General features: G+C 43.2%; 1 protein-coding gene across 1 annotated transcript in view; it reads left to right on the top strand.

Moving 5' to 3' along the window:
* The window catches only part of LOC139537981 (dihydrolipoyllysine-residue acetyltransferase component of pyruvate dehydrogenase complex-like), a 94,168-nt gene that overhangs the window by 47,671 nt on the left and 30,983 nt on the right, over window positions 1-15,514 (top strand). Inside the window, exons 6-13 of the mRNA XM_071339912.1 lie at window positions 5,167-5,342; window positions 5,586-5,727; window positions 5,863-5,933; window positions 10,004-10,105; window positions 11,694-11,801; window positions 11,989-12,107; window positions 12,185-12,347; window positions 12,736-12,872. Of these exons, the coding sequence (XP_071196013.1) occupies window positions 5,167-5,342; window positions 5,586-5,727; window positions 5,863-5,933; window positions 10,004-10,105; window positions 11,694-11,801; window positions 11,989-12,107; window positions 12,185-12,347; window positions 12,736-12,872 (1,018 nt within the window). The remainder of the gene's footprint in view (window positions 1-5,166; window positions 5,343-5,585; window positions 5,728-5,862; window positions 5,934-10,003; window positions 10,106-11,693; window positions 11,802-11,988; window positions 12,108-12,184; window positions 12,348-12,735; window positions 12,873-15,514) is intronic.

Below are 15,514 nucleotides of genomic sequence, written 5' to 3'. Positions count from 1 at the left end.
TGGAACATGTTATTACTCCAACCTAGATTAGAGACAATGTCTTCAGTAGTGGAACATGTTATTACTCCAACCTAGATTAGAGACAATGTCTTCAGTAGTGGAACATGTTATTACTCCACTAGATTAGAGACAATGTCTTCAGTAGTGGAACATGTTATTACTCCAACCTAGATTAGAGACGATGTCTTCAGTAGTGGAACATGTTATTACTCCAACCTAGATTAGAGACGATGTCTTCAGTAGTGGAACATGTTATTACTCCACTAGATTAGAGACGATGTCTTCAGTAGTGGAACATGTTATTACTCCAACCTAGATTAGAGACAATGTCTTCAGTAGTGGAACATGTTATTACTCCAACCTAGATTAGAGACAATGTCTTCAGTAGTGGAACATGTTATTACTCCACTAGATTAGAGACAATGTCTTCAGTAGTGGAACATGTTATTACTCCACTAGATTAGAGACAATGTCTTCAGTAGTGGAACATGTTATTACTCCACTAGATTAGAGACAATGTCTTCAGTAGTGGAACATGTTATTACTCCACTAGATTAGAGACAATGTCTTCAGTAGTGGAACATGTTATTACTCCACTAGATTAGAGACGATGTCTTCAGTAGTGGAACATGTTATTACTCCACTAGATTAGAGACAATGTCTTCAGTAGTGGAACATGTTATTACTCCAACCTAGATTAGAGACAATGTCTTCAGTAGTGGAACATGTTATTACTCCACTAGATTAGAGACAATGTCTTCAGTAGTGGAACATGTTATTACTCCACTAGATTAGAGACAATGTCTTCAGTAGTGGAACATGTTATTACTCCACTAGATTAGAGACAATGTCTTCAGTAGTGGAACATGTTATTACTCCACTAGATTAGAGACAATGTCTTCAGTAGTGGAACATGTTATTACTCCCCTAGATTAGAGACAATGTCTTCAGTAGTGGAACATGTTATTACTCCCCTAGATTAGAGACAATGTCTTCAGTAGTGGAACATGTTATTACTCCAACCTAGATTAGAGACAATGTCTTCAGTAGTGGAACATGTTATTACTCCACTAGATTAGAGACAATGTCTTCAGTAGTGGAACATGTTATTACTCCACTAGATTAGAGACAATGTCTTCAGTAGTGGAACATGTTATTACTCCACTAGATTAGAGACAATGTCTTCAGTAGTGGAACATGTTATTACTCCAACCTAGATTAGAGACAATGTCTTCAGTAGTGGAACATGTTATTACTCCACTAGATTAGAGACACTGTCTTCAGTAGTGGAACATGTTATTACTCCACTAGATTAGAGACAATGTCTTCAGTAGTGGAACATGTTATTACTCCACTAGATTAGAGACAATGTCTTCAGTAGTGGAACATGTTATTACTCCACTAGATTAGAGACAATGTCTTCAGTAGTGGAACATGTTATTACTCCACTAGATTAGAGACAATGTCTTCAGTAGTGGAACATGTTATTACTCCAACCTGGATTAGAGACAATGTCTTCAGTAGTGGAACATGTTATTACTCCAACCTAGATTAGAGACAATGTCTTCAGTAGTGGAACATGTTATTACTCCAACCTAGATTAGAGACAATGTCTTCAGTAGTGGAACATGTTATTACTCCACTAGATTAGAGACAATGTCTTCAGTAGTGGAACATGTTATTACTCCACTAGATTAGAGACAATGTCTTCAGTAGTGGAACATGTTATTACTCCAACCTAGATTAGAGACACTGTCTTCAGTAGTGGAACATGTTATTACTCCAACCTGGATTAGAGACAATGTCTTCAGTAGTGGAACATGTTATTACTCCACTAGATTAGAGACACTGTCTTCAGTAGTGGAACATGTTATTACTCCAACCTGGATTAGAGACAATGTCTTCAGTAGTGGAACATGTTATTACTCCACTAGATTAGAGACAATGTCTTCAGTAGTGGAACATGTTATTACTCCACTAGATTAGAGACAATGTCTTCAGTAGTGGAACATGTTATTACTCCACTAGATTAGAGACACTGTCTTCAGTAGTGGAACATGTTATTACTCCACTAGATTAGAGACAATGTCTTCAGTAGTGGAACATGTTATTACTCCACTAGATTAGAGACAATGTCTTCAGTAGTGGAACATGTTATTACTCCACTAGATTAGAGACAATGTCTTCAGTAGTGGAACATGTTATTACTCCACTAGATTAGAGACAATGTCTTCAGTAGTGGAACATGTTATTACTCCACTAGATTAGAGACAATGTCTTCAGTAGTGGAACATGTTATTACTCCAACCTAGATTAGAGACAATGTCTTCAGTAGTGGAACATGTTATTACTCCAACCTAGATTAGAGACAATGTCTTCAGTAGTGGAACATGTTATTACTCCACTAGATTAGAGACAATGTCTTCAGTAGTGGAACATGTTATTACTCCACTAGATTAGAGACAATGTCTTCAGTAGTGGAACATGTTATTACTCCACTAGATTAGAGACAATGTCTTCAGTAGTGGAACATGTTATTACTCCACTAGATTAGAGACAATGTCTTCAGTAGTGGAACATGTTATTACTCCACTAGATTAGAGACAATGTCTTCAGTAGTGGAACATGTTATTACTCCACTAGATTAGAGACACTGTCTTCAGTAGTGGAACATGTTATTACTCCAACCTAGATTAGAGACAATGTCTTCAGTAGTGTAACATGTTATTACTCCACTAGATTAGAGACAATGTCTTCAGTAGTGGAACATGTTATTACTCCACTAGATTAGAGACAATGTCTTCAGTAGTGGAACATGTTATTACTCCACTAGATTAGAGACAATGTCTTCAGTAGTGGAACATGTTATTACTCCCCTAGATTAGAGACAATGTCTTCAGTAGTGGAACATGTTATTACTCCAACCTAGATTAGAGACAATGTCTTCAGTAGTGGAACATGTTATTACTCCACTAGATTAGAGACGATGTCTTCAGTAGTGGAACATGTTATTACTCCAACCTAGATTAGAGACAATGTCTTCAGTAGTGGAACATGTTATTACTCCAACCTGGATTAGAGACAATGTCTTCAGTAGTGGAACATGTTATTACTCCACTAGATTAGAGACAATGTCTTCAGTAGTGGAACATGTTATTACTCCACTAGATTAGAGACACTGTCTTCAGTAGTGGAACATGTTATTACTCCACTAGATTAGAGACGATGTCTTCAGTAGTGGAACATGTTATTACTCCACTAGATTAGAGACAATGTCTTCAGTAGTGGAACATGTTATTACTCCACTAGATTAGAGACGATGTCTTCAGTAGTGGAACATGTTATTACTCCACTAGATTAGAGACGATGTCTTCAGTAGTGGAACATGTTATTACTCCACTAGATTAGAGACAATGTCTTCAGTAGTGGAACATGTTATTACTCCACTAGATTAGAGACAATGTCTTCAGTAGTGGAACATGTTATTACTCCACTAGATTAGAGACGATGTCTTCAGTAGTGGAACATGTTATTACTCCACTAGATTAGAGACAATGTCTTCAGTAGTGGAACATGTTATTACTCCACTAGATTAGAGACGATGTCTTCAGTAGTGGAACATGTTATTACTCCACTAGATTAGAGACGATGTCTTCAGTAGTGGAACATGTTATTACTCCACTAGATTAGAGACAATGTCTTCAGTAGTGGAACATGTTATTACTCCACTAGATTAGAGACAATGTCTTCAGTAGTGGAACATGTTATTACTCCACTAGATTAGAGACACTGTCTTCAGTAGTGGAACATGTTATTACTCCACTAGATTAGAGACAATGTCTTCAGTAGTGGAACATGTTATTACTCCACTAGATTAGAGACAATGTCTTCAGTAGTGGAACATGTTATTACTCCACTAGATTAGAGACAATGTCTTCAGTAGTGGAACATGTTATTACTCCAACCTAGATTAGAGACAATGTCTTCAGTAGTGGAACATGTTATTACTCCACTAGATTAGAGACAATGTCTTCAGTAGTGGAACATGTTATTACTCCACTAGATTAGAGACACTGTCTTCAGTAGTGGAACATGTTATTACTCCACTAGATTAGAGACGATGTCTTCAGTAGTGGAACATGTTATTACTCCACTAGATTAGAGACAATGTCTTCAGTAGTGGAACATGTTACTACTCCACTAGATTAGAGACGATGTCTTCAGTAGTGGAACATGTTATTACTCCACTAGATTAGAGACGATGTCTTCAGTAGTGGAACATGTTATTACTCCAACCTAGTTAAATTTGACCATGTTTTCATTTAAGTCAAAGGAGTGCCTTTGATTTGATCGCCTGCACATGCGCAGTTCCGTGTGAGACGACAGTTAGACCCGATGCCGTGTTTCTGCACGAGTTTAGCTAGCCAACGTTGCCATGACATCGCCTACAAGCGCGATCAGGGATTTCTATTGGAGAAGCAGTTTTTGTCCTATCTTCATACTGTGCTGTCTGTGCTAATATTTGCCAAATGTACATTTCGACTGGCTAACCTGAGACATTCTTTATTTCAGCATCTTGAGAGAACTATTTTGCAGTTAGGGACTGTCTGTAAAGGTGCTATCTTTATCAGCATCATAAAAGCTGATAGTATTTCAACAACAAAATATGCATCCAAGCCAAACTGAAATAGGAAACGTGTAGTTTTCTCATTTTCACAGCTTTTAATTTCTGGAATCCAGTCAAACTGATTTTATTTGGAAATTTTACATGGAAAATCTACTCTGTTTTTTATTTTTTTACTCTCCGGTCCCTAAAAAGAGATGCAGAGATGAGAGAACTTTACTGATGTCAAGTAGACTGAAGCATTCATCGATAGCCTAGCCTACCAAAACGTTGGACATTATGAGCAGAAGCATAGGGTTTATCTAAATTAGACGTAAAATATATCCTGCACCCCCGTCAAAAAATCACTCCGTCATCTCTGACTGTACAGGGCATTTTCTATATTAGCGGGTCAGGGTCGGTTGGGGGCCTCAGATTGTCACTATCACAGTTGTCGATGGGTTATTAGCTATTGCGGGCAGGTGTGGATAATAAACAAAATGGCTGACCCACCGCAGCACTACCACACTGTACATATTGATGTTAGTTGTGTGTGTGTGCAGGGTTTGAGGTGCAGGAGGAGGGTTACCTGGCGAAGATCATGGTGTCTGAGGGAACGCGTGACGTTCCTCTGGGCGCTCCTCTCTGCATCATCGTGGAGAAGGAGAGTGACATCGCTGCCTTCAGTGACTACATAGAGACAGCAGGGGCGGATGTCTCCACCCCACTCCCCGCCCCGGTAACACACAACTTTCTGATGGCTTGTACTATAACTTGTTAACTAGCATTGTTCGAGATCTTGTATTATAACTTGTTAACTAGCATTGTTAGAGATCTTGTACTATAACTTGTTAACTAGCGTTGTTCGAGATCTTGTATTATAACTTGCTAGCTAACTAGACATTTTCTAGATGGTTATCTGACAGACTGGAGAATACCTGTCAGTCAACTCATAGATACAACAACATTGTGTGTGTGCTAGGTTGCAGCCCCCACTCATGCAGCGCCCCTCCCTAGCCCAGCCCCCGTTGCCTCAGCGACCCCCAGGAAAGGGCGTGTTTTCGTCAGCCCGCTCGCCAAGACGCTCGCTGCTGAGAAGGGCATTGACCTGGCCCAGGTCAGCGGTGAGTTTATACACACACACACACACACACACACACACACACACACACACACACACACACACACACACACACACACACACACACACACACACACACACACCTTCTCTCTGATGCTTGTGTCTGTGTGTGTTTCAGGCTCTGGTCCTGATGGTCGAGTCACCAGGAAAGACATTGAGACCTTCGTCCCCCCCAAGGCTGCTCCTGCTGTAAGTCACCACACACTTTACTGTGTTTATCCTAGATAGGTTTTAATGCTTAGTATTGATTATTATTATTATTAATGCTTAGGATTGATTATTACCAATGCTTAGCTTAGTATTAAATCAAATTAAATTGTATTAGTCACATGCGCTGAAATACAGCAGGTGTAGTAGACCTTACAGTGAAATGCTGACTTACAAGCCCCTAACCAACAATGTAGTGAAGAAAAAAAAAAAAAAAAACATTTAAATCACAAATAATTTAATAGCAACAATAAAATAACAGTAACGAGGCTCTATACAGGGGGTACCGGTACAGAGTCAATGTGGAGGCTATATACAGGGGGTACCGGTACAGAGTCAATGTGGAGGCTATATACAGGGGGTACCGGTACAGAGTCAATGTGGAGGCTATATACAGGGGGTACCGGTACAGAGTCAATGTGGAGGCTATATACAGGGGGTACCGGTACAGAGTCAATGTGGAGGCTATATACAGGGGGTACCGGTACAGAGTCAATGTGGAGGCTATATACAGGGGGTACCGGTACAGAGTCAATGTGGAGGCTATATACAGGGGGTACCGGTACAGAGTCAATGTGGAGGCTATATACAGGGGGTACCGGTACAGAGTCAATGTGGAGGCTATATACAGGGGGTACCGGTACAGAGTCAATGTGGAGGCTATATACAGGGGGTACCGGTACAGAGTCAATGTGGAGGCTATATACAGGGGGTACCGGTACAGAGTCAATGTGGAGGCTATATACAGGGGGTACCGGTACAGAGTCAATGTGGAGGCTATATACAGGGGGTACCGGTACAGAGTCAATGTGGAGGCTATATACAGGGGGTACCGGTACAGAGTCAATGTGGAGGCTATATACAGGGGGTACCGGTACAGAGTCAATGTGGAGGCTATATACAGGGGGTACCGGTACAGAGTCAATGTGGAGGCTATATACAGGGGGTACCGGTACAGAGTCAATGTGGAGGCTATATACAGGGGGTACCGGTACAGAGTCAATGTGGAGGCTATATACAGGGGGTACCGGTACAGAGTCAATGTGGAGGCTATATACAGGGGGTACCGGTACAGAGTCAATGTGGAGGCTATATACAGGGGGTACCGGTACAGAGTCAATGTGGAGGCTATATACAGGGGGTACCGGTACAGAGTCAATGTGGAGGCTATATACAGGGGGTACCGGTACAGAGTCAATGTGGAGGCTATATACAGGGGGTACCGGTACAGAGTCAATGTGGAGGCTATATACAGGGGGTACCGGTACAGAGTCAATGTGGAGGCTATATACAGGGGGTACCGGTACAGAGTCAATGTGGAGGCTATATACAGGGGGTACCGGTACAGAGTCAATGTGGAGGCTATATACAGGGGGTACCGGTACAGAGTCAATGTGGAGGCTATATACAGGGGGGTACCGGTACAGAGTCAATGTGGAGGCTATATACAGGGGGGTACCGGTACAGAGTCAATGTGGAGGCTATATACAGGGGGTACCGGTACAGAGTCAATGTGTGGGGGCACAGGTTAGTCGAGGTAATATGTACATGTCGTTAGAGGTAAAGTGACTACGCATGGATAATAAACAGAGTAGCAGCAGTGTAAAAATGGGGCGGTGGGGTCATTGCAAATAGTCTGAGTAGCCATTTGGTTAATAGTTCAGGAGTCTTATGACTTGGGAGTAGAAGCTGTTTAGAAGCCTCTTGGAGTTAGACTTGGCGCTACCGGAGAGAACAGTACCGGGGAGAACAGTCTATGACTAGGGTGGCTGGAGTATTTGACCATTCTTAGGGCCTCCTTCTGACACCGCCTGGTATAGAGGTCTTGGATGGCAGGAAGCTTGGCCCCGCTGATGTACTGGGCCGTACGAACTACCCTCTGTAGTGCCTTGTGGTCGGCGGCCGAGCAGTTACCATTCCAGGCGGTGATGCAACCAGGATGCTCTCGATGGTGCAGCTGAATAACTTTTTGAGGTTCTAGGGACCCATGCCAAGTCTTTTCAGTCTCCTGAAGGGGAGTAGGCATTGTCGTGCCCTCTTCACAACTGTCTTGGTGTGTTTGGACCATGACAGTTCATTGGTGATGTGGACACCAAGGAACTTGATGAACTTGTTCTCAACTGGCCTACCTGGTTAAATAAAGGGTTAGGGTTGTAAATGAGAATTTGTTCTCAACTGGCCTGGTTAAATAAAGGGGAAATAAATAAGATAGTCTTGATTGTAGCTCATCCAGTTTATTATCCAGTGACGCACGTTGGCTAATAGGACTGATGGTAGAGGTTACTCACTCGCCGTCGGATTCTTATTACCCATGCTTAGTATTGGGTTATTACCCATGCTGAGCTTAGTATTGGGTTATTACCCATGTTTAGTATTGGGTTATTACCCATGCTTAGCTGAGTATTGGGTTATTACCCATGTTTAGTATTGGGTTATTACCCATGCTTAGCTTAGTATTGGGTTATTACCCATGCTGAGTATTGGGTTATTACCCATGCTTAGCTTAGTATTGGGTTATTACCCATGCTGAGTATTGGGTTATTACCCATGTTTAGCTTAGTATTGGGTTATTACCCATGCTGAGCTTAGTATTGGGTTATTACCCCTGCTGAGCTTAGTATTGGGTTATTACCCATGTTGAGCTTAGTATTGGGTTATTACCCATGCTGAGTATTGGGTTATTACCCATGCTGAGTAGTGGGTTATTACCCATGCTGAGTATTGGGTTATTACCCATGCTGAGTATTGGGTTATTACCCATGCTGAGTAGTGGGTTATTACCCATGCTGAGTAGTGGGTTATTACCCATGCTGAGTATTGGGTTATTGCCCATGCTGAGTATTGGGTTATTGCCCATGCTGAGTATTGGGTTATTACCCATGCTGAGTAGTGGGTTATTACCCATGCTGAGTATTGGGTTATTACCCATGCCGAGTAGTGGGTTATTACCCATGCCGAGTAGTGGGTTATTACCCATGCTGAGTAGTGGGTTATTACCCATGCTGAGTAGTGGGTTATTGCCCATGCTGAGTATTGGGTTATTGCCCATGCTGAGTATTGGGTTATTGCCCATGCTGAGTATTGGGTTATTGCCCATGCTGAGTATTGGGTTATTGCCCATGCTGAGTATTGGGTTATTGCCCATGCTGAGTAGTGGGTTATTACCCATGCCGAGTAGTGGGTTATTACCCATGCCGAGTATTGGGTTATTACCCATGCCGAGTAGTGGGTTATTGCCCATGCCGAGTAGTGGGTTATTGCCCATGCTGAGTAGTGGGTTATTGCCCATGCTGAGTATTGGGTTATTGCCCATGCTGAGTATTGGGTTATTGCCCATGCTGAGTATTGGGTTATTGCCCATGCTGAGTAGTGGGTTATTGCCCATGCCGAGTAGTGGGTTATTGCCCATGCCGAGTAGTGGGTTATTGCCCATGCCGAGTAGTGGGTTATTACCCATGCCGAGTAGTGGGTTATTACCCATGCCGAGTAGTGGGTTATTACCCATGCCGAGTAGTGGGTTATTACCCATGCCGAGTAGTGGGTTATTACCCATGCCGAGTAGTGGGTTATTACCCATGCCGAGTAGTGGGTTATTACCCATGCCGAGTAGTGGGTTATTACCCATGCCGAGTAGTGGGTTATTACCCATGCCGAGTAGTGGGTTATTACCCATGCCGAGTAGTGGGTTATTACCCATGCCGAGTAGTGGGTTATTACCCATGCCGAGTAGTGGGTTATTACCCATGCCGAGTAGTGGGTTATTACCCATGCCGAGTAGTGGGTTATTACCCATGCCGAGTAGTGGGTTATTACCCATGCCGAGTAGTGGGTTATTACCCATGCCGAGTAGTGGGTTATTACCCATGCCGAGTAGTGGGTTATTACCCATGCCGAGTAGTGGGTTATTACCCATGCCGAGTAGTGGGTTATTACCCATGCCGAGTAGTGGGTTATGAGACTTTCATTGATTAACGGTCTGTAGACACAGATCTGATGCAGTGTTCACTCAAAATGGGATGTAATTTTGTGGGTGTTTCTGTGTGTTTGTGTAGGCTCCAGTGTCAGCTGCCCTTAGCCCTGCCGCTACACCCTCCCCAGCCGTTGCCGTGTCAACAGGCACCTTCACCGACATCCCCGTCAGCAACATCCGACGGGTGAGCTGAGCTAGCAAGCCAAGGAGGGCTCCGTGAAATTGGCATCTGTTAGCGGCATTAACAGGTCCAAGTCATGCTAAAAGCATACAAATAAAAGTCCTCTGTTTACTTGAACATAATATCACAAATTGTTGTATATTTTGTCTGAGTATTGTTAAGCTAGAGGCATTAAGGTCACATGATCATACCATGTTTTTAAATATACAATGTAGGTTACTTAAACATACATTTATTGAAAATACAAACAATATATTATTGAAATCAATTAACAAAGATTGATTTACTGTTTCATATTTATTTCACCATTGAATATGTTCGCTGTCCTGTTTATTGATCCACATTGAAGGACAATCAACGACGTGGAAGGTGGGTTCCACAACGCGCTAGCGGAGGAACTGAGCTTCCACAACGCGCTAGCGGAGGAACTGAGCTTCCACGGAGTGGCGTTACGTTCCAGAGAACGAATAGAGCCCCGAGTTGATTATCCCTTTTATACCATGGCTATAATTTAACACATTTACCACTAGAAATGGGTTCAAGTCGGCTAGATGGCTACAGTAGGAGCCGTGGTAACCAAACAGACTCGCTAGATGGCTACAGTAGGAGCCGTGGTAACCAAACAGACTCGCTAGATGGCTACAGTAGGAGCCGTGGTAACCAAACAGACTCGCTAGATGGCTACAGTAGGAGTCGTGGTAACCAAACAGACTCGCTAGATGGCTACAGTAGGAGCCGTGGTAACCAAACAGACTCGCTAGATGGCTACAGTAGGAGCCGTGGTAACCAAACAGACTCGCTAGATGGCTACAGTAGGAGCCGTGGTAACCAAACAGACTCGCTAGATGGCTACAGTAGGAGTCGTGGTAACCAAACAGACTCGCTAGATGGCTACAGTAGGAGCCGTGGTAACCAAACAGACTCGCTAGATGGCTACAGTAGGAGCCGTGGTAACCAAACAGACTCGCTAGATGGCTACAGTAGGAGCCGTGGTAACCAAACAGACTCGCTAGATGGCTACAGTAGGAGCCGTGGTAACCAAACAGACTCGCTAGATGGCTACAGTAGGAGCCGTGGTAACCAAACAGACTCGCTAGATGGCTACAGTAGGAGCCGTGGTAACCAAACAGACTCGCTAGATGGCTACAGTAGGAGCCGTGGTAACCAAACAGACTCGCTAGATGGCTACAGTAGGAGCCGTGGTAACCAAACAGACTCGCTAGATGGCTACAGTAGGAGCCGTGGTAACCAAACAGACTCGCTAGTTTAGCTAACCAAACCATCATTCCTAGCTTGCTATTATGAAAATCGGATTTAACAATGCCAATAATGTTTTCAATTCGACTTTAGCTTTCAAAAGCTGCTCAAACATAAACATGTAAGAATGAACTATAGCCATTTAATTCTACTGTTCTGATATACCCTGTGTTGTAGGGAAATAATGCACGCTCTAGAATGCCCTTCAAGCCAATCAGAAACAAGTATTCAACAATGTCATGGTATAAATAATAATTAGTCAACGTTATGTCTGACTGGAGGAGGACGGGGTGTGTGTGTGACTTTAATGTCAGGTGATATTGTTGTTACCTAGGTGATAGCCCAGAGGTTGATGCAGTCTAAACAGACCATTCCCCACTACTACCTGTCTGTTGACGTCAACATGGACCACGTCCTAGAACTACGCATGGAGCTCAATGCTGTGAGTCTGTCTGTCGTCTGTCTCTCTGGCTGTCTGTCTGTCGTCTGGCTGGCTGTCTCTGTCTGTCGTCTGGCTGGCTGTTTCTCTGTCTGTCGTCTGGCTGGCTGTCTCTCTGTGAGTCTGTCTGTCTGTAACCTCTCCCCCCTCTCTCTCTCTTTCGGCCTCTCTCTCCCACCCTCCCTCCTAGGAGGTAAAGGCCCAGAACATCAAGCTGAGTGTGAATGATTTCATCATTAAAGCCAGCGCTCTGGCCTGCCTTAAGGTCCCTGAAGCCAACTCCTCATGGCTCGACTCTGTTATCCGACAGTGAGTACACACACTGACACCATGCAAAAACACATTTTTTTCAATAGGTCAGGTTTAACCTGTGTGTGTGTGTGTAGGAACCATGTGGTGGACGTGAGTGTGGCGGTGAGTACACCCAATGGCCTGATAACGCCCATCGTGTTCAACGCCCACACCAAAGGACTGGCTGCTATCAGCTCTGATGTCTCAGCTCTGGCTGCCAAGGCCCGCGACGGGAAACTACAGCCCCATGAGTTCCAGGTAACTACAGATTATACACACACACACATTTAGACATTTTCACTTAGGGGTGTACTCACTTTTGTTGCCAGCGGTTTAGACATTAATGGCTGTGTGTTGAGTTATTTTGAGGGGACAGCAAATTTACACTGTTATACAAGCTGTACACTCACTACTTTACATTGTAGCAAAGTGTCATTTCTTCAGTGTTGTCACATGAAAAGATATACTCAAATATTTACAAAAACGTGAGGGGTATACTCACTTTGGTGATATACTGTGTGTGTGTGTATATATATACACACACACACACTGAAACAAATGTGTTGAACACATCCTATACACTCACACAACATTAGTTGGTCCCACAGGTTCCAGGAGTTGAATCCTCTGAAACTGTGTGTTTCAGGGAGGCACGTTTACCATCTCTAACCTGGGAATGTTTGGCGTCAAGAACTTCTCAGCGATCATCAACCCTCCCCAGGCCTGTATACTGGCAGTAGGGGGCTCAGAGAAGAGACTGCTGCCCGCTGACAATGAGAAAGGGTAAATACACTACCACTATACTACTACTACTACTACTACTACTACTACTACTATAGCTACACTATACTAGACTATAGTACTACCCCAGGCATGTATACTGGCAGTAGGGGGCTCAGAGAAGAGACTGCTGCCCGCTGACAATGAGAAAGGGTAACTACACTACCACTATACTACTACTATAACTACAAAATTAAACATTTAATTTTCCCTTTGCTATGAGACTGGAAATTGAGCTCAGGAGCATCCTGTTTCCATTGATCATCCTTGAGATCAAATCAAAAATCTACATCAAATTGTATTTGTTACACGCGCCTAATACAACCTTACAGTTAAATACTTACTTACAAGCCCTTAACGTTTGACCTCTGTCATTGCAAAACAAAGGGTATATAACAAAGTATTGAGAAACTTTTGTTATTGACCAAATACTTATTTTCCACCATAATTTGCAAATAAATTCATGAAAGATCCTACAATGTGATTTTCTGGATTTTTTTTCTTCTCATTTTGTCTGTCATAGTTGAAGTGTACCTATGATGTAAATTACAGGCCTCTCTCATCTTTTTAAGTGGGAGAACTTGCACAATTGGTGGCTGACTAAATACTTTTTTGCCCCACTGTACCTACTATACTACACTGACCCCATGATCATCACTCTGTGTTACTGTACTACACTGACCCCATGATCATCACTCTGTGTTACTGTACTACACTGACCCCATGATCATCACTCTGTGTTACTATACTACACTGACCCCATGATCATCACTGTGTTACTGACCCCATGATCATCACTCTGTGTTACTGTACTACACTGACCCCATGATCATCACTCTGTGTTACTGACCCCATGATCATCACTCTGTGTTACTGTACTACACTGACCCCATGATCATCACTCTGTGTTACTGACCCCATGATCATCACTCTGTGTTACTATACTACACTGACCCCATGATCATCACTCTGTGTTACTATACTACACTGACCCCATGATCATCACTCTGTGTTACTATACTACACTGACCCCATGATCATCACTCTGTGTTACTATACTACACTGACCCCATGATCATCACTCTGTGTTACTGTACTACACTGACCCCATGATCATCACTCTGTGTTACTGTACTACACTGACCCCATGATCATCACTCTGTGTTACTATACTACACTGACCACATGATCATCACTCTGTGTTACTGTACTACACTGACCCCATGATCATCACTCTGTGTTACTGACCCCATGATCATCACTCTGTGTTACTGTACTACACTGACCCCATGATCATCACTCTGTGTTACTGTACTACACTGACCCCATGATCATCACTCTGTGTTACTGTACTACACTGACCACATGATCATCACTCTGTGTTACTGACCCCATGATCACCACTCTGTGTTACTGACCCCATGATCATCACTCTGTGTTACTGTACTACACTGACCACATGATCATCACTCTGTGTTACTGTACTACACTGACCCCATGATCATCACTCTGTGTTACTGACCCCATGATCATCACTCTGTGTTACTGTACTACACTGACCCCATGATCATCACTCTGTGTTACTGTACTACACTGACCCCATGATCATCACTCTGTGTTACTATACTACACTGACCCCATGATCATCACTGTGTTACTGACCCCATGATCATCACTCTGTGTTACTGTACTACACTGACCCCATGATCATCACTCTGTGTTACTGACCCCATGATCATCACTCTGTGTTACTGTACTACACTGACCCCATGATCATCACTCTGTGTTACTGACCCCATGATCATCACTCTGTGTTACTATACTACACTGACCCCATGATCATCACTCTGTGTTACTACACTACACTGACCCCATGATCATCACTCTGTGTTACTATACTACACTGACCCCATGATCATCACTCTGTGTTACTATACTACACTGACCCCATGATCATCACTCTGTGTTACTGTACTACACTGACCCCATGATCATCACTCTGTGTTACTGTACTACACTGACCCCATGATCATCACTCTGTGTTACTATACTACACTGACCCCATGATCATCACTCTGTGTTACTGACCCCATGATCATCACTCTGTGTTACTGTACTACACTGACCCCATGATCATCACTCTGTGTTACTGTACTACACTGACCCCATGATCATCACTCTGTGTTACTGTACTACACTGACCACATGATCATCACTCTGTGTTACTGACCCCATGATCACCACTCTGTGTTACTGACCCCATGATCATCACTCTGTGTTACTGTACTACACTGACCACATGATCATCACTCTGTGTTACTGTACTACACTGACCCCATGATCATCACTCTGTGTTACTGACCCCATGATCATCACTCTGTGTTACTGTACTACACTGACCCCATGATCATCACTCTGTGTTACTGACCCCATGATCATCACTCTGTGTTACTGACCCCATGATCATCACTCTGTGTTACTATACTACACTGACCCCATGATCATCACTCTGTGTTACTGACCCCATGATCATCACTCTGTGTTACTGACCCCATGATCATCACTCTGTGTTACTGACCCCATGATCATCACTCTGTGTTACTGACCCCATGATCATCACTCTGTGTTACTGTACTACACTGACC

The sequence above is a fragment of the Salvelinus alpinus genome, chromosome 13 (genome assembly GCF_045679555.1).
Source record: "Salvelinus alpinus chromosome 13, SLU_Salpinus.1, whole genome shotgun sequence".
NCBI lineage: Eukaryota > Metazoa > Chordata > Actinopteri > Salmoniformes > Salmonidae > Salvelinus > Salvelinus alpinus.
This window is presented reverse-complemented; position numbering and strand designations above follow the sequence as displayed.